The sequence below is a fragment of the Esox lucius genome, chromosome 25 (genome assembly GCF_011004845.1).
Source record: "Esox lucius isolate fEsoLuc1 chromosome 25, fEsoLuc1.pri, whole genome shotgun sequence".
Taxonomy (NCBI): domain Eukaryota; kingdom Metazoa; phylum Chordata; class Actinopteri; order Esociformes; family Esocidae; genus Esox; species Esox lucius.
The window spans coordinates 724,270-747,191 of NC_047593.1; the positions used below are offsets into that span (position 1 = coordinate 724,270).

Here is a 22,922-nt window from a genome sequence, read left to right on the forward strand (position 1 = left end):
TCACAGGCAGGCTTCCTGGCGGGCTCTGTGGTACCTGATGTAAGGTGAGTGATCAGCACTAACACAAATACTCTTATCTCTCTGAAACCTTGACGGATTTACAAACGGTTTGGTTTCTTACAAACGTTATTAACGTGGCTATAATTCTGAATGCTTGGAAATGTTGAAATTGCAGCTTTTCTTTTCTAAAAACGTCTAAATCGTGCAGCATAGTTGGATCACGGCTACTTGCGCAAGTTATTAAGGCAGATATCACAAACGAGCTGTTCGATTATAAAGATTTTACTGACACCAATAACGATTTTATGACAACTAATCTTTTGTCTAAATTACAATATTTGTGGATGTGGTTGTAGTTATTTGCTGGCTAATAACAATAAGCTTTGAGTGAGGCCTATGGCAACTAATGTTACAGTTTAGCTGCTAACCAGCGAAGTTGCACATGCTTTTCAATCCGGTTGGTTCCTATGCTGCTTGAAGGACAGCAATATGTCCTGACCTACAGGTTCAGCCAGGACCACTTGGAGCTTCTCTTCAACTCTATCAGAGCATCTGGTAGGGATCATAATTTATATTCACCAGCCGCAACACTAAGTGACACAGTGTCAGCAAATGCTTGTATTGTTTTCAGTTTATCGGTCCATATGTTTTTTTACTTTTGGTAACATGTTTTCTGAAAACATACACCCTAACCCTAAGACATACACAATACCTGGAAGTGTCACAAACCATTTTGAGTATTTAGAAAAATGCCTGTGTTTGACTATTTGTTTGCAGAACTTATCATCACTTATACAGTCTGAATTGTATGATAATGTCATTCAACCTATTTTATGTGGAAAGATCATTCAGGGGTGGCTAGTTCTAATTAGTCTTTTTTTGTAAAAACGTTTTAAGCATAAAACATTTTAAAGCATGTATTGAATATCTATACTCGTATATCTTTTTTATTTATTTATTATTATTATTTTTTTAAACGATGGCTGGAATAACAACCCTAATGCCAGCCAGTTCAATTACATCTTTAGGATGTAAAGCTGATGCAGAGGCAATGTGACGGCACAGGATGACACAGAGTCCCTACCAGCTGTCATCGACACCTCTACAAGCCTGTCAGCTGTAGATGTGTCCTCTGAAGCAGGAGAAGATCTTCCATCCCCGTTTGCTGACATTTCTGCCCTAGTACATGATCACAGCTACCTTGCCGTCCACTTCGATGGTCTTGTGGACAACGCTCTCATGTACATTTCAGGTGAAGGCTAACTGAAAGTCGATTTTCCCTATAACCAAAAGTGCCAATAGTCATGATCTGGGGAAAAACAATCTCACGATTGTCCAAAAAGAGAAGTGTTCCCTTAATTTCCCCATGCTTATTAATGATTATTGTTATAAGTTATGATATTACTAACTTAAATTTCAGGATTTGTTGTGCGACAGGCTCTGAAGAAGCTGTCGTGTGATGTCTGCCGTGCCAGCCTGGTGACAGATGCTGCATCTGCCATCAAGGACCAGAGCTACCACCTGCTGACTTTAAAAAACAATGGAGGTCTGGTGATTTCATCAGAGGGAACCATGAGGGTCGTCAGGGCAGCACAGTGGGTCATTCGGCAGTCATCAGGAAGTACCAGACGATCACAGCCCATCAAACTGCTTGAGGTTGTTTACATTGTCTGAAAAAGGATCGGTTCAGAGGATGTTTGTGTTGGGATAGACAGTATGGGATAGACAGCCACCACTATAGGCTGTTAAAAATAATTCTGTCCCTGTTTTTTAAGTTAAGGCTGCACCACATCGCCAGAATTACAATCCTCAGCTTACAGAGCAACAACATGCAACAGAAACCTAATAAAACTGTCCTATTCAAAGGGCATTAGCCCAAGGTATGTGTTTTCAAGGTACTGTCCTCTTTTACTTCAACAGTAGTGTAGTTCTTTCTACAGCATTTATTTTTTGGATATTTGTAAAGGGGAATCATGTACCAATTCTTTTGTGTGCAAATAAATGTCACTTTTATAATAGTTTAAAAATAGAGACTTGTGTAATGATTCCATATTTTTTGTAGTCATTCTATACCAGAACCCCTGACATACAATCCAAATAGTCTACAAGTAACATCAGTGTTATCTTTCATTTGATTTCATTTCATTATGCTTCTACACGAAAAGGTTGCCACACAGTAAGCATTTTATTGTCAGCATTTTGTCTGACAAAGTCCTATGGGGAGGTTCCATAGGGCGTTTTACTATACGCATGACCATACCTTGGCAAATAATGGTCTAAAGTACTCAATTTCATTCTATATTGATCTGCTTTTGCACACAGCTTCACAAGACCTGGTGCTAGGGCTCAGTTGTGTTTCTAAAGTATATCAAGTGACCTAGAGGGCTGAAATGTGGTCAGTTCAGAGATGCTTGTTATCCGGCAGAAAGAAAAAAACATGTAGTAATTAAAATAATTTTATAATAATTTTATTATAATAGTACAAAAGTGTATATGTCTTGTTGCCATTCTGTAGCCTATTTATTGATTTAACATAAATACCTTGTGTTTGTATATTCATTACACCTATCTGGTTCTGTTCAAGCATATTTTCATATGGAAGTCCATGGTTTTAATGGTTCATATGTATGCAGTGTCATAACTTCATCTCTGACATTTATAACAAACCAAACCGTTTGAAAATCGGTAGAAAAATTTGAAAGTTATGGTTATTTAAAAAGTACATGCACCATAAAACACAATGTTAAGAGTGAGCGAGCGGCCTGTGGCAAGATGGCCACCATGTGCAGACGTCGATCTCCATTGGCCAACAGCGCGGACAAGGTATCTAGCCTTTATATATGATGTCTTTGGACCCAGCACTCAGAGATGGAATAAACCAACCTGGATGTGTACTGGGTACACATGTGTACGATATGTGCTGGCTTGCTGTTGCAATCCTGATAGTTTAGATGACAATCTGAGTTAGTTAAATGACAAGGGTATTAGTCAGAGTAATAATAGAGGAAGAAGAAGGAATTACTGCCTACCTGTTTTGGGCAATAAAAGCTGACTTTCTTTATTAGCTGAAAAATCCCTCAATACAAACTACTGTTTGTGGTTACCTGCACCACTTTCCTGCAATTCTGTGTCTGGCCTCTTGTCCTACTCCCACTTTAAAGTGACTATAGGATTCAAATCCATCACAGTACATTGGGTTGCCCTGTCTTTGATGGGGTATTTAAAAAAAACTAAAAAATACAATAAAGGTTTGTGAAAGTTTTTATTTGAATACACAGTTAACTACAGTTATGAGCTATAAAATAAAAGATAAACAGAACATCAAAGAGGACCTAAAAGTTTTTGTAACTTCGAACTGGATAAAAAAAATTCAGAACAAAAAAAGGTAAAATAAACGTTTGATTCCACCATGTAACAACTGGGTAGTAAGTGTTATTTCCTAATTGCTTATGCCTCAAAAGTATAGAACATTGCTATTATTCCCCACCAATGCACATCAAATTGGGCCTTATGAAACAATTTGTCAGCGCTCTAGATAAGGAGATGGCAGCCTTCAAGTACCTTCAAGACTTCTTCCCTAAGCTGTCTGAGGCAAAAGTCAAAGCCAGTGTCTTTGTTGGACCACAGATAAAGATCATGGAATGCAATGAATTCCCCAAGAAGCTCATTAGTAAGCAGAAAGCATCTTGGAACAGCTTTGTCGCAGTGGTTCGGGGCTTCCTGGGCAATCACAAAACTATGTGGAGCTGGTTGAGACTCTGTTGAAGAACTACTGCACAATGGGGTGTAAGATGTCCCTAAAAGTCCATATTCTTGATGCTAATCTTAATAAATTACACTAGGATATACTGTACAATGAACGCCACTACCAAAGACAGTAAAATGAGAACATGGGAAACTACATTTGGGGGCTGATTCATGAAAGTGATTTATAGTACAACCGTACATCTCGAAAAACTACTTACTTCTAAATCTTTTGTAGTCATTTTGTATTACTTTAGTATTTAGTTCGGTCCAGAAATATTTGGGCACTGACACTATTTTCAAAATGTTGGCTCTGTACACCACCACAATGGATTTGAAATGAAACAACCAAGAAGCAATTGAAGTGCAGACTTTCAGCTTTAACTCAAGGGGTTAAACAAAAATATTGTATGAAACGTTTAGGAATGGCAACCATTTTCATACACAGTCCCCTTATTTCAGGGGCTTAAATGTAATTGGACATATTAACACAATCACATTTTTTCCACTTTGCCTTAAAAACTCCTGGGTTGCTTTTGCAGTATGATTTGGGCCATTGTCCATCTGTAAAGTGAAGGGCTGTCCAATCAACTTAGCTGAATTCGGCTGAATCTGAGCAGACGATCTACACTTCACAATTAATCCGGCTGCTTCTGTCTTCTGTCACATCATCAATAAACACTAGTGACCTAGTGCCATTAGAAGCCATGCATGCCCAATGCCATAACACTGCCTCCACTGTGTTTTACAGATGATGTGGTATGCTTCGAATCATGAGCCGTTCCAAGCCTTCTCCATACCATTTCTTCCCATCATTCCAATACAGGTTGATCTTAGTTTCATCTGTCCAAAGAACACTGTTCCAGAACTGGGCTGGCTTTTTTAGATATTTCTGGGCCTTTCTATTCTTGAGGCTTATAAATGGTTTGCATCTTGTGGTGAACCCTTTGTATTTGCTCATGTGAACTCCTCTCTTTATGGTAGACTTGGACAATGATACCCCTACCTCCTGTAGAGTGTTTGTCACTTGGTTGGATGTTGTGAAGGGATTTTTCTTTACCATGGAAAGTATCCTACAATCATCCACCACTGTTGTCTTCTGTGGAAATCCAGGCCTTCTTGTGTTGCAGAGCTCACCAGTGCATAGTTTTTACTCAGAATGTACCAAACTTGTTTTGGCCACTCCTAATGTTCCTGCTATCTGATGGATTTTCTTTGCAGCCTAAGCATGGCCTATTTCACTTGCATTGAGAGCTCCTTTAAACTCAGGTTGTGGGTTCACAACAACAGCTTCCAAATGTGAATGCCACACCTGGAATTAACTCCAGACCTTTTACCTGCTCAAATCATGAAGAAATGATGAAGGTATAGCTCACACCTGTCCATGAAACAGCTTTGAGTCAACTGTCCAATTACTTTCAGTCCCTTGTGGGGGCTACATTTTAAAGAGCTGTAATTCCTAAACCCTTCCTCCAATATGGATTGTGAATACCCTCAAATTAAAGCTGAGAGAGTGTCTTTAAGGCCATATTCATTATTTAACTAACTTGAATACATTTTGGTAAATAGCCAAAATAACAAAACTTGTCAGTTTCCAATTATTTCCGGACCTAACTGTAAATACATGTCAATTTGGATTCACATGTAGTTTTTTCTGACTTCATGTGAACAAAAAGACACAAATTAATTTTCTTTCTGAATAACAGCCATTGTCTATACTTAGGCTTACAAAAATAACACTTGCTACCCTGTAACAAAAATTGTGTAACATAGTGTTTCATCCCCTGCTCTGTTGTCTGCGATGGGCCTTATCCCACAGTTTTGGTCTACTCATCCCAATTGTGCAGCATGCCAGCCTTTGTCCAGCATTACCATGTAGCAGGCTCCCTGAATCCCCACCCTGGCCTAGGTCATCTACCTTCTCATGGACCACCACCGCCCGCCCCAGCACTGACAATCCCCCGAACAGAGTGGCCTCTGATTCAGTCAACTTGTGAATCCTTCCCTGGCTGGCCACAAAGTTTCCAAAGTCCCCTGGATGGTTGGGATGAAGAACCTTGTATGGGTTGTAATGGCCGCCAGTGGAATCACAGCCCTCACTGAAGTCCCCATACTGGTGGATGTGGATGGCTCTGGACTGACCATCACTCTGACTGGAGAAGCCATGGAGAAGAAAGCGGACCTTTAAGGTTCCTTCTGGGTATTCCTGTTTGAACAGAACCTGTCCATACACCTTGGGTAAACCCTCACCTAGCTTGGTGTTGGGTCTCATTTTGCAAGCTGCATAGACAGTTCTGTTAAAATCTGTGGCTTCTGGTGGGGCCATGTTGGAGGCAACCTCCTCTCCTGGTGTAGAGAAGCAGGCATGCACGCTTACCAGAACCACCAGAAGTGTTGGATGGAATGGAAGCATGGTTGTAGCTATTCTGTGTAACCTACAAGAAAAACAAAAAACATAAGCATCCAGGTTTTATGCTACACATAAGCATACTACCATAAAATTAAAGACATAGAATATTTGAGATGAGTATAAATATGAAGTTACCCATTTCTAAATGTTTTAATTTTTGATTTGTTCTGTACAGCTTGGCTTATCATAGGCATATACAGTGCCCTCCACAATTATTGGCACCCTTAGTAAAGATGAATAGAAAAGGGTTGTAAAAAATGTAATTCACCTTTTTGTGAATTAGCTGAATGTCACACTGGAAAATGCTGAAGTAAATTTATTTTGGGGAAAAAATACAGTGAGGAAAAAAATTTTTTGATCCCCTGCTGATTTTGTACGTTTGCCCACCGACAATTTTTTTCCTCACTGTATGTCAAGATATCATTAATTCTAACAAAACCATGTGTGCTACAATAATTGGCACCCCTAGAAATTCTTATTAACACATTTTAATTGAAGCATTTTGTCCATTTTACTTTTTTAAGTTCAGGGGGTAAAAAAGTGTTTATGAACATCTGAGCAGAAATCCATGACTTCCTGTTTCACTGGGGTATAAATATGAGGTGACACAGAGGCTATATTCCCTTATTCATAATCATAAATATGGGAAAGAAAAAAGAACACAAATCAAATGAGGGAAAAGTGTGTTGAGCTTGAGCATAAATCAGGGAATGACTAAAACAAAATAGCTACTTATCCGAAAATGCCTTTTATTGTATCAACCATAAGGGCAACACTAAAAAAGTTCAAACTGGAACTTTTAAAAAATTGCTTGGAAGAGGACCCAAGTTTATTTTGCCCCAACACAGTGAAGAGGATGGTAAGAGAGGCTAAAACCTCCCTGAAGATCACTGTTGGAGATTTACAGAAGAGAGTAGCATCTTGGGGCCACAAATGGCGCTTTTCCACTGCATGGTACCAGCTCGACTCTACTCGCCTCTCCAAAACTAGCATTAGACGCCACCTCCATGCCAATGAAATATTTGGAAGGTATGCCACTAAAATGCCGTTCCTGTCGTTACACCATAAACATAATTGCCTGGAGTATGCTAAATGCTACTGGAACTTTGACTGTAACCGAGTGCTATGGTCAGATGAAACCAAAATGTGTTGCTTTTGGCAACAAACACTACACAGAAAATAATCTTATGCCCACTGTGGAGGTACCATGCAAGCAAGCAAGCAAATGTATTTATATAGCACAATTCATACATCAAAGCAATTAAATGTGCTTTACAAAGAAAAAAATTTGTTCCAACTATAGGGGGATCACACTTCTCAGCCTCCCCGGGAAAGTCTATGCCAGGGTTCTGGAGAGGAGAATACGGCCGATAGTAGAACCTCGGATTCAGGAGGAACAGTGTGATTTTCGTCCGGGCCGTGGAACACTGGACCAGCTCTATACCCTCGACGGGGTGTTGGAGGGTTCATGGGAGTTTGCCCAACCAGTCCACATGTGTTTTGTGGATTTGGAGAAGGCATTCGACTGTGTCCCTCGTGGCGTCCTGTGGAGGGTGCTTCGGGAATATGGGGCCCTGGGTCCTTTGCTAAGGGCTGTCAGGTCCCTGTACGACCGAAGCAGGAGCTTGGTCCGCTTTGCCGGCAGTAAGTCAGACTTGTTCCCAGTGCATGTTGGACTCCGGCAGGGCTGCCCTTTGTCGCCGGTTCTGTTCATAATTTTTATGGACAGAATTTCTAGGCGCAGCCAGGGGCCGGAGGGTGTCAGGTTTGGGGACCACACGATTTCGTCTCTGCTCTTTGCAGATGATGTTGTCGTGTTGTCCCCTTCAAACACGAACCCTCAGCATGCACTGGGACGGTTTGTAGCCGAGTGTGAAGCGGTGGGGATGAGAAATAGTACCTCCAAATCCGAGGCCATGGTCCTCAATTTCTGTAGTAATGCGGTCGATGTATCGGTCTGTCGTGGTGAAGAAAGAGCTGAGCCGCATGGCGAAGCTCTTGATTTACCGGTCAATCTACGTTCCTACTCTCACCTATGGTCATGAACTTTGGGTCATGACCGAAAGGACAAGATCCCGGATACAGGCGGCCAAAATGAGCTTTCTCCGCAGGGTGGCTGGGCGATCCCTTAGAGATAGGGTGAGAAGCTCGGTCACCCAGGAGGAGCTCGGAGTAGAGCCGCTGCTCCTCCACATCGAGAGGGGTCAGCTGAGGTGGCTTGGGCATCTGTTTCGGATGCCTCCGGAACGCCTTCCTGGGAAGGTGTTCCGGTCCCGTCCCACCAGGAGGAGACCCCGGGGAAGACCTAGGACACGCTGGAGGGACTATGTCTCCCGGCTGGCCTGGGAACGCCTCGGTGTCCCCCCGGAAGAGCTGGAGGAAGTGTCTGGGGAGAGGGAAGTCTGGGCATCTCTGCTTAGACTGCTGCCCCCGCGACCCGGCCCCGGATGAAGTGGAAGAAGATGAATGATGAATGAAGAATGCTGTTTTGGTGACTGCTTTGATATGACTGTTAAATGTGAGGTCTGAGTCTATGAAAACACCAATTCCTGCGCACTTGATCCCTGGTTTTAAGGGCCTGAGAATCCAGCTCTTTATTAATACTTCATCCAGGTATTTATGTGCTCTATATAGTGACACAGAGAGTCTATTGAGCTGTTGTCATATGGTTCGAGAGCCGTATATATTTGAGTATCATCAGCATAGTTGTGGTAGTTTATGTTGTTGTTTTGTAGAATTTGGCCCAGGGGTAGCATATAGAGATTGAACAAAAGCGGTCCGAGAACTGATCCCTGTGGAACTCCGCATGTCATAGCCACCCTATCAGATTCATGATTACCAATGGTGACAAAGTAACTCCGGCCATCTAAAATATGATCTGAACCAATCAAGGACTGTCCCGGAGAGTCCTACCCAATATTCCAGCCTACCTTTAAGTGTTCTATGATCTACAGTGTCAAATACTGCACTGAAATCTAATAGAACCAGAACCGTTATTTTATCAGAATCACTATTCGGCTGAATATCATTTAAACTTTAATCAGGGCCATTTCAGTACTGTGGTGAGGTTGGAAACCTGACTGAAATGTGTCTAAGAGACCACTTGAGGTCACAAAATTGCTAAGTTGATTGAAGACAACCTTCTCAATGACCCTATAAAAGGGCAATTTAATACAGGTCTATAGTTGTTCATTATAGATACATTCAGGGTTCTCTTTTTTAATAGGGGCTTAATGGCAGCTGTTTTTAAAAAACTTTGGGAAAATGCCTGATTGCAGAGAGCTATTAACTATTTGCTGTAGGTCCATTGTTATAGAATTAAAAAATATATATAATAAGTCTGATGGCAGTGTGTCGAGACAGCAAGTGGAAGCTTTAAGATGTCCAACTTTTTCGTCTACGGATTTTTTATCAATTGTATTAAAATGTGACAAAATAACCAAGTTATGCCTATTGTTGAAGCTACCAAGGCTTTGTTTATAGATGTCATAGTGAATTTTGAGTTTAGTTTTCCTCCACTTACGTTCCGCTTTCCTACATTCACTTTTCAGGGCGCTTACCATCATGGTGGTTCTCCATGGTGTTTTCTGTTTGCTCATAGTTTTCTTTACCATTAACGGTGCAACACGATCCATGATATTCAATATTTTGGCATTAAAATTATCCAGGAGTACATGAACTGTCTGAGCACTTATTGTTGGAGAGATAGCTATGGCTTTAATAAATTGAGCATTGGTACTCTCATTAATGTAGCTTTTCTTAACAGAAACAGAGTTTGCTGGAACATTTGGGGTGATAAGTGAATCAAAAAAGACACAGGAATGATCAGACAGGGCCAAGTCTTTAACCATGACAGAGGAAATAGCAAGAACTTTAGAGATCTAGAATGTGGCCTTGAGAGTGTGTACGCTCTTTCACAAGTCGAGTGAGATCAAAAGTGTCAAGTAGTGCAAAAAGTTATTTGGCATTATTGTCTGTACTATTATCTATGTGGATGTTAAAATCCCCTGTAATAATAAACAAGTTATAATCAACTGATATAACAGAGAGTAGTTAAGCAAAATTCAGCAAAAAAGCAGAATATCGTGGAGGTCTGTAAATGGTTAAATGGTTAAAAACTAAATGTTGGGGGTACCCTTCAATGTAAAACAGAGATATTCAAAATAAATAAAATTACCTAGTGTATTTTCTTTGCACTGGAATGTATCTTTGAATAGGGCAGCCACTCCTCGTCCTTTCCAACCATTTCGACACGTATTCATATAGTCAAATTTTTCAGGTGCTGTCTCTTCAAGAATTGCAGCACTACAATCTTCTGTTAGTCACGTTTCAGTGAGAAACATAAGATCTAGGTATTAGGATATTATAATGTTATTTCCCAATAAGTATTTGTTTGCGAGAGATCTGATATTAAGTGAAGCCAGCTTAATAGGTATAATACGGGTTCCTGTTCTAGTAGGTTGAGGTGTATACAGTTAACAGATTAGACAAGTTTACTTTATAGGTTGCATTCTCACAATTCTTTCTATTTCTAATCAATACTGGAATAGAGATACTGGGTCCTAGCTTGTACTCAAAACAGTCGGCACTGCTATTTTAACAATAGCAGGGACCCGAAGCACATCACTGAGTATATTTTGTGCTCCGTGGAAATAAAGGACAAGGTTGTTGACGATGTGGCAGTTGTCTAAGCAATCGTTTTAGACGGGGGAGGAGTGGGACATAGTTTGTGCTCTAGTTTGGTTAGAACTAGCTCCCTGATTGGTGAGTGTTGTGGAGGGGGGAGGGTGAGTGTGGTAAAGGAGGAGAGGGGGAGTGTGATAGAGGGGGAGAGGGTAGGTGTGATTGAGGTGGAGAGGGAGTGTGGTTAAAGGGGTGGTGGGAGTTGTTGTGCCCCCATATGGGACAAGGACAACTTCTGGAAGCATTGGGTGATTTTAGTTAGAGGGTCAGGAGAGGGGGGGTGAATAATATGCCTATGAGTACTGTCCTTAATGCTTATCTTGTTTTGGATTGGCATTCCAAGAGCGTGACGTAGGTTGGCAGCAAGCAGCCGGCATCCCATGATGTTTGGATGAACCCCATCAGGTCTAAAGCGGTCTTTACAGTTCCAAAAAAGATTGGAAGTGTCAATAAACCTCATTCCATGGTTGAGGCATGCCGATGTCAGCCATGTATTCAGCCCAAGGAGTCTGCTAAAAGATTAAATTCCTTTCCCCAAGGTTGGAATGGGGCCTGAGATGAAAACTTTTTGTTGAAAGTTTTTTTCCAGTAGCATCGAAAAATCGAGAATAACCGGCAACATTTCTGTTAGCTCTCTGACCGATGTGTCAGCCATGGTTAGGTTTTCAGTCTTTGCCATTCTGATATGCTTGGTTATGTCGTCCCCAATCAAGGTAGTATCTGGCTTATCAGATATGGAGTTAGCAAAGTTTCTTCTTTCCCTCGTCCTATCAATGGTTTTAGGGCTATTTCTTGGATTTTGGTTAGCCCTAATGCTAGAGTTGGGGTTAGCTTCCCCAGGTTCATTTACACACATTTTGTTCCGAGTCAGTGGATCGTACCTGTTTTGTAGTGTGAGTTCAGGTGGTGGATTGAGGGTTGGTGCTGTCCTATTAGATTTCTTGCTGGATTTGCACATGTCCAGGGGAGAATGTCAGCCAGGTCTGTGACAGAGTGGTCTAGATTTGAAGTAATCCCTTGTATACCAATCTGTGTCCTTCCGTTGGCATTTGGTAGCTCAACCCCTAGAGTAGCTGCTCAGAGCCTCACATATTTCAAGCTGTGTTATCGTCTCATTCAGCTGTTCGCTCTAAAATTGCTCTGATCTGTTCACCAGTTTTGACTGCGTTCTATCAAGTATAGGGAAATCTTTAGAGCTCTCTAGCCTTAAGTTAGCCTGTTGTGCTACCTTAGCATTAGCATTTCTTGATTCACCTGCGGGACAAGACCCACAGTCTGACTGGAAGAGCGCTCTGGTGACTAAATCTTCTAAGCGGTTGATCCGTTCCTACAACAGCTGTCTTAGCTCCTCCATCATAAAAATCATTCAAAAATACAAAAGAACTATGCTTTTTTTATGTAATCTTTTAAAAAATTACATAAAATTGTAAAAACATGATTTAAAAATGAAACAAATGCAAAAGATTTAAAGAAGTAAGAAAAGAAAGGCTGGCAAAAGGCAGGAAGCAGGAGAGGTGTGTTATGCAACTGTATGTTTGATCAATTACACATTGATGTTGTGGGGTTGTTTTTCCTCCAAAGGCCCTGGAAACCTTGTTCCATAACATGGCACCATGAACTCCATGAAATACCAGGAGATTATAAATCTGAATCTGACTGCCTCTGAAAGGAACCTGAAACTGGGTTGTCATTGGATCTTCCAGCATCACAATGATTCTAAACATATGTCCAAATCAACACATAAATGGTTCACTGAACACAAAATCAAGCAAAATCTAAATCTGCCATGGCCACCTCAGTCCCCTGACCTAAACCTGTGGGCTTACCTGAATAGGAGAGTCCATTTTCAGAGGACCAAGGACCCTGGAGAATGTGGAGAGATTCTGTAAAGAGGAATGGTCTCAGATTCCTTGCTCTGTATTCTCCAACCTTTTGGTGAATTACCTTGACATTAACGTAAATCACGAAAATGAAAGAAATGTATAACCCTTTTTACTCATCTTTACTAGGGGTGCCAATAATTGTAGAGGGCACTTTAAGTCATAATTGAAATCTACCATTGGTCTCAGGCAGGGGTGGACTGGCCATCAGGAGGTTCGGGACTTTTCCCGGTGTGTTGGGCCGAACCAACTAACGAGGGCCACCCAGCAGCCGCTCAGTGCAATTTTTCCCGGAATGATCAGAATTTTGTGGGCCACTCAGCTTGACTTGAATTCTCTCTCCCTGTTTCTATCTCTCTGGTGCACAAAGGTCTACACAACGGCAACTCACATGGACCGACCCAATATTTCAGGGGGAGGAGTAGTGACCCCTGCAAAATTGAATTTGTCCAACCATTTGGCAGAACAGGACTGGTCAGTAGGGGTGGGCGATATTAACAAAAATTCACGATCACGATATTTTGCATTTTCCAAGCGATAATGATATACTATCACGATATACTGTAAACATTTGTTTTACTTTTATTAGCCCTTCAAAGTATTTTTTTTTTCTAAATATTGCATTTAAACATACAGAAGCAGAACGGAAGGCAAAGCACATTTCATTGATTATGTTTTTTCCTGTGCGAACATGAAACAAACAAAGGTATAAGAGTTAAATATATATGCAGTTAAATTAAATAAAATATTTCAAGTTTACAGGATGTAAGTAAATGTAAAACATTGTTTCATGCAAAACATAAGTGCATTTTTTTCAGCATAACACTGGTCATTATGAATTCAACTAACAACTCGCTGCCTCCCTCTTTACAAGTTCTGTGCCAGGAACACCAGCATATTGACAGTTTCTGGTTTCAGAGATGCCCTGTGGCATGTGACCACATTTTTGTAAATGCTCTGTCAGAGGGGAAACTTGTGGCTGGGATGCAGGGATGGAAATAAAAAATTTTGTCCATCGGCCACTGTGGCTGGTGGATTTCAAAATCTAACAGCCACTCAATGTTTTTACCAGCCACTTTCTTGTTTTTAACCAACAACGTGAAACGTGTTGACGACATACAGAGCAGTACATTATCAGATTCGTCTCGTCGTAAACTAACCAATCGCGGGACTCCCCATTGTCTGCTTTTCTCCATCGTTCTTTAAAAATTTTTTTTTTGACTTTCGCCTCTTTGTCCACTGGCTCTTCCTGAGATGTTTTCTCACCTCTTAACGCCTGCGATGTAACGCCACATATTTTTTATGTGCGCCGCCTCTAAAGTGTACGTAAAAGGATTAGTGCCAAGCAATAATACAAAAAATAAAACCATCTCGACAATAAAGACACATCGTTGTGTTTCGAGAAAAACCCAGTAATATTTCGAGAAAAAAGTCGAAATACAATCTTGAGAATAAACTCATGAAATATCGAGAATAAAAGTCGAAGTTATATGTAGAATAACGCATTCGATCAGTGTGCAGTGAGTTGGATAAATTAGTCAAGCTATAGACTTTCTTTCAGTAACAAAGAAATACTATCAACTATTAGCTAATTATGACAGAATTATAATTAGCATACGAATTTAAAAGAGAATTTGCAAGCAGCTAGGTCTTTTTAGAAAAAAAAAATGTGTCCAATTTGCGCGATGTACTCGCTTTTGTCCAACATGAATTGACAACCAGTGGACAAATGCAAGGTTATCGCTGGCTTCACCTACGCGCGATTCATCGAGGTTTCGTGGTTTCCCATAAGACGGATTATTAAACTTTATTCTTGATATTTAATGAGTTTATTCTCAAGATTGTATTTCGACTTTTTTCCTCTAAATTTAACGAGTTTAATCTCGCATTTTGATGACTTTAATGTCGAGATGGTTTTATTTTTTTTATTATTGCTTGGCACTAATCCTGTTCCGTAAAAGTGTCCGGGTGAAACAGTATGCTATTTTTATTTACCCGCCACGGTGGCCGGTAGGTGAAGCGAGTTTACCCGCCACAACACAAAATCACCCGCATTTGGCTGGTGGCGGGTGCTAATTTCCATCCCTGCTGGGATGCATAAATATTTCATTGCAAGACGACTCACTTGTGGAAAGTTGGATGCGTGACCTCGCCACCACTCCAAAGGATCAGCCTCACTGTCTGCTTCCATCATCAGAGTGTAGCTATCCAGCTCTTGCTCAATGACCTGTCTTTGGGTTAAGGCAGGTGCAGGTGCACTATTGGTATTCTTAAAGAAGCTTCCAAGGCTGATTTTGGAGCAGTGGCAGCTTGTCTCTCTCTCTGTAATCCCCTTCCACAGCAGTGTTCCCTACCAGCAGGGCTTCCGCCTCAGAGGCAGCTCTCACCTTCACCTCCACCAGCTTCTCAGTGGTCATGTATGTATTCTTGAACCTTGGGTCCAGAAATGTAGCCATGGTAAGCAACTCATCTGTTTCAGGGTTGGTGTATTTGTCAAATAGGTAATCAACTACCCTCATCTTGATGTCTCGGGTCAGTTGGGCTTCACCCTCATTTGATTTCAGAACCTCCGTCTTGAACAAATGGAGGACTGGTTTAAGATACAACACACTCACATATGCCTCTCCTGACAAGGCGTCTGTAAATTCCTGGAGGGGTTTAAGTGCTGCCATGATACATTCAAAGACATCAATGTCTTGATAATTGGGTGCAAGGTGCCTTGTTTTCTTGTCTGCTGAAAGGACATGTGTGATGGCCTTTTCCTGCTCCAGGACTCTTTCCATCATCTGCAGTCGAGATCCCCAGCTTGTCGGGGATTCCATGATGAGTTTGTGGAGGGGCAGGTTCAGTTTGTCCTGTGCACTTGGGGCCTTCTGTTTCTTGAAACTATAGGAAAATGTGCTGACCACTCTCTTGCACACTCCTGTGTCCCGGGAAAGCCGAGGTTCGTTTTGGACACTCCTCTCTGAAAAAAATAATTTTGAAAGAAATTACATCACAATTATTCAATAAACATGATAACAAATGGAATCCATCTATGGAATACATACAACTTTGGTGATTAAGAGAGCTATGTTGTTTTAGAAAACGGGGACATTTATTGAGTAGGCATTTATTAATGAAAGAGAAAAAGGATAGATGAATATATTGAAATTATAAACTAATGTGTCTATTACAAACTACAACTTTTAATAAAAGGCCTTTATTGTAGGGGCTAAAAACATGGTAAACGCCAAGGCGTTCCTGCTACTGTTTTCATACAATTATTATAGATTTGCATAACTGTATTCATCTTAACGCATAGGATCAGGCAGAATAGTCAGCTATAACGTGCATTGGACGTTGAAACTTATACTTACCAATAGCGATGTGTAGCCTGTGTCCGAAACACCCTAGTCTTGTCCATCTGTTTAGCGCCAATGTTTTGACCATGTTCGCTCCACTGTCGGTAGTCATGCAAACTTGACGCGAATCTTCCAAGCCCCAGGACGGGAGTGCCTCCCTCAGCACAGCTGCAATTATTTCTCCGGTGTGGACGTCTGGGAAATATGAGGTCTGAAGACACTTGCTTTGCTGCTTCCAGTTGTCGTCAATATAATGAATTGTAAGGCTTATGTAAGGCTCTGTGGTCCGGCTTGACCATAAGTCTGCATTGGTGGAGAAGAATATAGTTTTATTGATCTCGTTGGCAACTCTGTTCTTGCATTCCATGTAGAGATTTCAGACATGTCTTTAAGTATTTACGGCTCAGGATCTCGTATCTTGGGTCTAGTGTTCGAATCAGCTTTCTGAAACCATCTTTCTCCACTGTTTGAATTGTTAGCATGTCTTTTGCTATGTGAATACCAGTAACAAATGATGCCTCGATTGATAGCAGAGTGTGGGTCTGGCTTGTTGACGTTTTGGGAATTTCTCAGCTTCTCTGGGGATTTGTTAAACACATTCATTGTTCATATTCGCGCACGTGCATGGCTTTCAGGTGGTGAAAAAGATTGCTAGTGTTTCCACCTTTGGCTAGCACAATTCGACGACACAACTCACAGACTACTGTTTGTTGGTCGATGTCGGATAATTTGAAACCAAACCATTTCCAAACGACAGAAGAGGCCCCCTTTTTTTTAACCAATTCTTCTTCGTCCGGCACACTAACCCCACTGGCGTTATTTTCAGACATACTTAATGTTTGCTTACTCTTGCTAACAAAAGCAGCTTACTCCAGTGAACATTTGCTTCCTCTTGAGTTGCGCATGCTTGTTTGTTGACTTTCACTGGCTGGCACAATGCGTGCAGCGTCCATGCTTAAATGTTTTTTTTGTAAAATATACAAATTTGAACTAGCCCATTAGGCTGTATCACTTCACTTACATTTTATACCAAACAGAAACACTTTATTAAGACATTTAGTAATATATTGCGATATCCATGATATGGCACAATCCATATCATGACACCACGCCATACCGGTATTCGCGTTCATACCGGTATACCGCCCACCCTTACTGGTCAGTATCTTAAGCAAAGTTTTTTTTTTAGTATTTGCTGCTTCTCTTAATATATGTTGTTAAAATGTAGAGGAAGAGAAAAGGTGGTACGGAGAAAGTCAGAGATAAACGTCAACAGTCACTTGAGGCAGATGCTGCCAAGTGCAGCAACATAATCAAGATGTTTCAGACGCATACTCAGTTCAAAGGTGATGTTCCTCTCAAACCAAAGTCGAGTAGCACTATAACAGTGACGGGGAAATGGCACACATGATATCGCACTAAATTTGCTAGCTTCCCATAATTTTAGTGGTGTTCGTTATAATGTTATTTTAAAATCTAGCAATATTTTCTTCTCCTGTTGGTAAATGTTGAATGTGTGCTGCTAGCTAGCTAACCAAAGTATTGGTACAAGACAGGAGGCTAACTACTAACCTTTCAGCAAACAATAGTCTAAAGTATGTGATTTCTAATGTGTTCTTTTTTACATCTAAAGTAAGTGAATCTGAGGCAGTGGAGACAGACATGGAGTCTGCATTTGCATCGACGATAACAGGTGTGGCAAAGCAGCTATGGAGCGCTGTAGCATTTTGAACAGGGGAATTGTGTAAATTACTTAATGGTAATTTAAGAGGATGGAGAGGATGGAGGCAGGGTACGATATAAAGGAAAAAACACTGAGGAAATAGTAGAGATGGAGACAGTTGAAACAAATGCACAAGGGTCCACTGGTAGTTGAATAGCCTACCTCACTAGTCCATCATCATAAATGGAGGTAATTACAGTGATAAATAGCAATGAGTCGCATGAACTTGCAATGTTCAAGTATTTCACATGTGCGATAGAAAACAGCAGATTATTATAATGAAACCATATTTGTGAAGGCCAGCAATGTAGTTGTTGAAGTGTAGTTAATTACTTAAAAAATTATAGTAATTAACAATACTTTAACAATTACATTGCACAAGTAATATTTAGGGAAGAATCAGTCTGGTATTCAGCAGGTATTCTGTCTATAAAGGTGTGACCAGCACAGTCACCAGATCTGAACCCTATTGAGCTGTTGTGGGAGCTGCTTGGCCGTTTATTAAGCAAGAAGTGCCCATCAAACCAATCCAATTTGTGGTAGGCGTTCAGAAGGCATGGGATGAAATCTCTTCAGATTTCCTCAACAAATTGACAACGTGAATGCCAAAGGCTTAAAAAGGCTGTAATTGCTGCAAATGGAGGATTCTTTGACAAAAGCAAAGTTTGAAGAACACAATTATTATTTCACCTAAAAATAATTATTTCTAACCTAGTCAAATACTACACTCACCTAAAGGATTATTAGGAACACCATACTAATACTGTGTTTCACCCCCTTTCACCTTCAGAACGGCCTTAATTCTACGTGGCATTGATTCAACAAGGTGCTGAAAGCATTCTTTAGAAATGTTGGACCATATTGATAGGATAGCATCTTGCAGTTGATGGAATTTTGTGGGATGCACATCCAGGTCACGAAGCTCCCGTTCCACCACATCCCAAAGATGCTCTATTGGGTTGAGATCTGGTGACTGTGGGGGCCATTTCAGTACAGTGAACTCATTGTCATGTTCAAGAAACCAATTTGAAATTATTCAAGCTTTGTGACATGGTGCATTATCCTGCTGGAAGTAGCCATCAGAGGATTATGACCACGGTGGTCATAAAGGAATGGGCATGGTCAGAAACAATGCTCAGGTAGGCCGTGGCATTTCAACGATGCCCAATTGCCACTAAGGGGCCTAAAGTGTGCCAAGAAAACATCCCCCACACCATTACACCACCACCACCAGCCTGCACAGTGGTAACAAGGCATGATGGATCCATGTTCTCATTCTGTTTACGCCAAATTCTGACTCTACCATCTGAATGTCTCAACAGAAATCGAGACTCATCAGACCAGGCAACATTCTTCCAGTCTTCAACTGCCTCTTTTTCCTATTTGTGGAGATGAGTGGTACCCAGTGGGTCTTCTGCTGTTGTAGCCCATCCGCCTCAAGGTTGTGAGTGTTGTGGCTTCACAAATGCTTTGCTGCATACCTCGGTTGTAACGAGTGGTTATTTCAGTCAAAGTTGCTCATCAGCTTGAATCAGTCGGCCCATTCTCCTCTGACCTCTAGCATCTTTCGCCCACAGGACTGCCTAGAAATTGGACAGGTGTTCCTAATAATCCTTTAGGTGAGTGTATATTTCCTATTGATTTTGCAATATTTCCTATTCAAACTCATTTCATGCATGTTTTCATGGAAAACAAGGAAATGTCTAACGCCGAATTTCCACTGGCGCTTTAGCCTGGTTACAGGGCTACACCGATTTATGGACCTTTATGGAACTTTGGAACCAGACTTTCCTGTTTTGACTATACATTTGATACCAAGGATTAAGGAGGGGTGCAGGTGGGGAGTGAGGAGTAAACTATCAATGCAATTTGGATTTCCGGTTACGAAAAATAAAAGGCGATAATTTTCTGGTAGATAAATAAATCCACAAGTAAATTAATCCAGTCGGGAGGTGGTAGTGCAGTGTTGGGTGTGATTTTTTTTTTCTTCACAGTACTGAAACTGCCCTCCTCAAAGTTGTTAATGACATTCTTGTCTCTGCTGATGCTGTGGCGCCCTCAACATCCTTATCCTGCTTGACCTGAGTGCTGCCTTTGACACAGTCAGTCACCAGATCCACAGTCATTCAAAGGCTCAAAGCTTTGGGTTTTGAGGGAGCTGCACTTTCCTGTCTACACTCATACCTCACCAACTGTACTCACAACATTTTGGTCCATGGTCATAATTCTGACTCAGCTGTAGTCACACAGGACGTCCCCCAGGGTTCCATTCTTGGGCCCATGCCCATCATCTACATCCACCCCCTTGGTCAGATCCTCCGTCACCTTAAATTGGACTTCCACTGCTATGCCGATGACACTCAGATCTACCTCTGCAATAAATCCCTCACCAACCCTCCCCTGTCTCATTTTGAAACTTGCCTGACAACAATAAAAAACTGGCTGCAGCAGAACTTCCTCAAGCTTAATGATGACAAAACTCTCTGACCTTATTCCCCAATACCATTCCTCCAGGTCACTCCGCTCAGCCACTGCTGGCCTCCTTATCATCCCTCGGTCCAAGCTGCGGAGCTGTTCAAACAAGCCTTTCCCTAGCCCCTGCCCTATGTTGTTTGACCCACCCCCCTCTTTTTGGTTTTTGTTTTGTTAGCTACCATTTGTCTCTTTGATCTATCTGTAGTTGTTTGTTATATATGTATTGTAAAGCTTCTTTGGGTACTTGAAAAGCGCTATATACAGTATTATTATTATTACTATGCTTCAATAAAAAATAAAAAAAATAGCATAATCAGTCATCATTTCAAAATCAATGCCAACATTTCACAATTTCTGCCAGGGTATGCAAACTTATGAGCACAACTGTAAATAACCAATCCCAGAATTATAAGTGTAGAAGCTGATGCTTGCATATAGATTACATAGTCCAAAACAGACAGAATAGTTGCCTGGACTATTACTTTTATATTATGAAAAAGAAGGGCTCTATTAATATGAATTAATAATTTTAAAAAATTAAATAATTTGTGGGTTTTAAACAACAACTTGTCATCAAGCCAAATACAAATAATATATTGTATACTACTCTGCCTTATGATTAATCTCTAGAGACAGCTTTAGGACTCATCATTGAGTCAATGATTGGCATTTCTGTACGTAAAGAGTTCCAGTCTTTTCGGTATATTTACAAAGCTTCTGCACCATATCAGTTCAGTTTTCTAAAAGTATAGGGCTTTTTTGGAATGGGAAACATTTTCAAAACATTGCCAAAACAAGTGTAAAATACTAAAAAGACAAAAAAAATGTTTTATTTAAAATCAGAAAATTAAAAAATCTTTTAAATTGTATATTATTAGCTATTTACAGTGTATTAACTATTTGCTAATAGTTATGAAAGTATGTAAAACATACTTTATAATTTCCTTATCTTGACAATTTTGTTCATGGCCTTATCTATGACCCCAGAAATACTGAGGTCACCGGTCGCAGAATTTCCATGTTGAATTTGATATACACTCTCAAGACCAAAAATGTAAAATCCCAATAGAGACTGTCAATTTTGGATGTATCTATTGGCAACTCAACAATAAAGGCTATAACTTGTGCCCACTGCTTCTTCTCTGGACACCCCAGACCCCAGTATATGAGATGTAGATGGAATGTTTCAGGATGAGCATGTGTATGTAATTAATATCTGTTCAGTAACAATACCAACATTCCCATAATGCCTAAATGATGTGAACACAAGTATATTTCACACCTATTTGCCCAAAATATTTAACAGTAAAAAGGGATATAACGTCATAACCATTGTCTCATACAACCCGATTTACAATTAAGCAATTAGGCGCAAGTGGTGTTGTATATGGTCAATACCAGTTTATAAAAGCAATAAGGAATCTCAGGGATTTGTGGTATATATTGTCAATATACCACAGCTAAGAGCTGTTCATTGACATGATCCATCACGGAGTGCCTGGACACTGCGCTTCGCCTCATAGTATATAGACAATATACAACAAATTCCTGAGTTTACCAACACAATTAGAACAGTAAAAGGTGATCCTCATGGTATATGGTCGCATATCATTCAGTATTATAATTTAGTAAATTAGTATAGTATTTCAAACAGTTTTATTCAGAGAAATGTCAATAGCTCAGACCGAAAACATGTTTTATCAAAATAACCAAGTTATAAAGCTTCAGGGACAGATGCTCTACCATCAACATCCTTCAGTTTTCAAATTAAAAAATGTTTGTCTCATATGCCACAGCTATCAGCCAATCAGTATTCAGGATTTGAACCACCTACTTTATAATGCAAAATAAGATTTGGCTTGAATTTTCTTCAATAACCCTCTGAAGTGATTTCAACAAAGCATTTTAATAAGATTCCTCCTTCAATGAAAGATTCAACATATTCCAACCTAAAATTGGCACTCAAATTTCATGTTCAAATTTATATTTTCAGAGCTTAAAAATACATGCTATAACACACGATTATATAGTACACACTCTAGCCACTACTAGCCCACTAGAACCCACTACTAAATTCAAGTCAATCAGTAAACATCTAGTTACATATCGAAAATGCTATTAAAAGCAATGCTTATCCATCTGGCACAACCGTAAGCATATCTGTTTCTGTTTAGCCTGTATTTCTCTACTAGGTCTAAATACAACTGAGGTAAATAGGCAACGCACAATTGCCTCGGTTGTTTACATAAATTTTGAGTCCAACATGTTTAATCGTTTTTGGTAAGCAATTTCAAATCAATGATTTATTGGAATATTTATGATATCTACAGCCTACCTGTTGTCGGAATGAGGCATCAAATTTGCCACTGGAAGTTTTAATCCCCTTTAAATCTCCCTTTATGTGATCTATGCAGTTTTTGCGGGTGCCAATGAACTTGTGTAACCAGAAAGCCTAGGCGGTGGGAGGAGCAGATGGTAACAAAAAAGTGAGGGACGGTAACAAAAACATGTTTTTTTACATGCCCTACAGTATTTTCAAAGGCAATAATAGCAAAGGTATAATGGGCATTGGGCCTACACACTGTGTATACTTCACAATTCTACATTATGTTGAGCATTTCGCAAACGTGACTGCGTAATAGTAGCGATGGCCAAACGAGGCA

General features: G+C 40.4%; 2 protein-coding genes across 3 annotated transcripts; both read right to left on the reverse strand.

Annotated features, from left to right (window-relative positions):
• Nucleotides 1-5,274: 5,274 nt before the first annotated feature.
• On the reverse strand, nt 5,275-22,903 carry LOC105005984 (superoxide dismutase 3). Of its 2 annotated transcripts, none has more exons than XM_010864270.3 (2): nt 22,595-22,903; nt 5,275-6,179 (listed from the first exon to the last, which is right to left on the reverse strand). In XM_010864270.3, exons 1-2 carry the CDS (start codon nt 22,612-22,614, stop codon nt 5,522-5,524), a joined length of 678 nt encoding a protein of 225 aa, XP_010862572.1. In that variant the 5' UTR covers nt 22,615-22,903; the 3' UTR covers nt 5,275-5,521. The 2 variants fall into 2 exon arrangements, with proteins under 2 accessions (XP_010862572.1, XP_034146797.1); XM_034290906.1 differs by lacking the exon at nt 22,595-22,903 and adding an exon at nt 14,843-14,952.
• Nucleotides 14,976-17,109, reverse strand: LOC117592725 (zinc finger BED domain-containing protein 4-like). The gene is made up of 2 exons (XM_034290905.1): nt 16,077-17,109; nt 14,976-15,682 (listed from the first exon to the last, which is right to left on the reverse strand). The coding sequence occupies exons 1-2, from the start codon at nt 16,426-16,428 to the stop codon at nt 14,988-14,990; spliced, it is 1,047 nt and encodes a 348-aa protein (XP_034146796.1). The 5' UTR covers nt 16,429-17,109; the 3' UTR covers nt 14,976-14,987.
• Nucleotides 22,904-22,922: the final 19 nt, after the last annotated feature.

Coding starts and splice junctions, on each gene's coding strand:
- LOC117592725 (XM_034290905.1), bottom strand. CDS start 16,428: ATGGAATGCAAGAACAGAGTTGCCAACGAGATCAATAAAACTATATTC. Junction 15,683..16,076: donor CAGGCTACACATCGCTATTG/GTAAGTATAAGT, acceptor TATTTTTTTCAG/AGAGGAGTGTCCAAAACGAA.
- LOC105005984 (XM_010864270.3), bottom strand. CDS start 22,614: ATGCCTCATTCCGACAACAG. Junction 6,180..22,594: donor ATGCCTCATTCCGACAACAG/GTAGGCTGTAGA, acceptor TTTTTCTTGTAG/GTTACACAGAATAGCTACAA.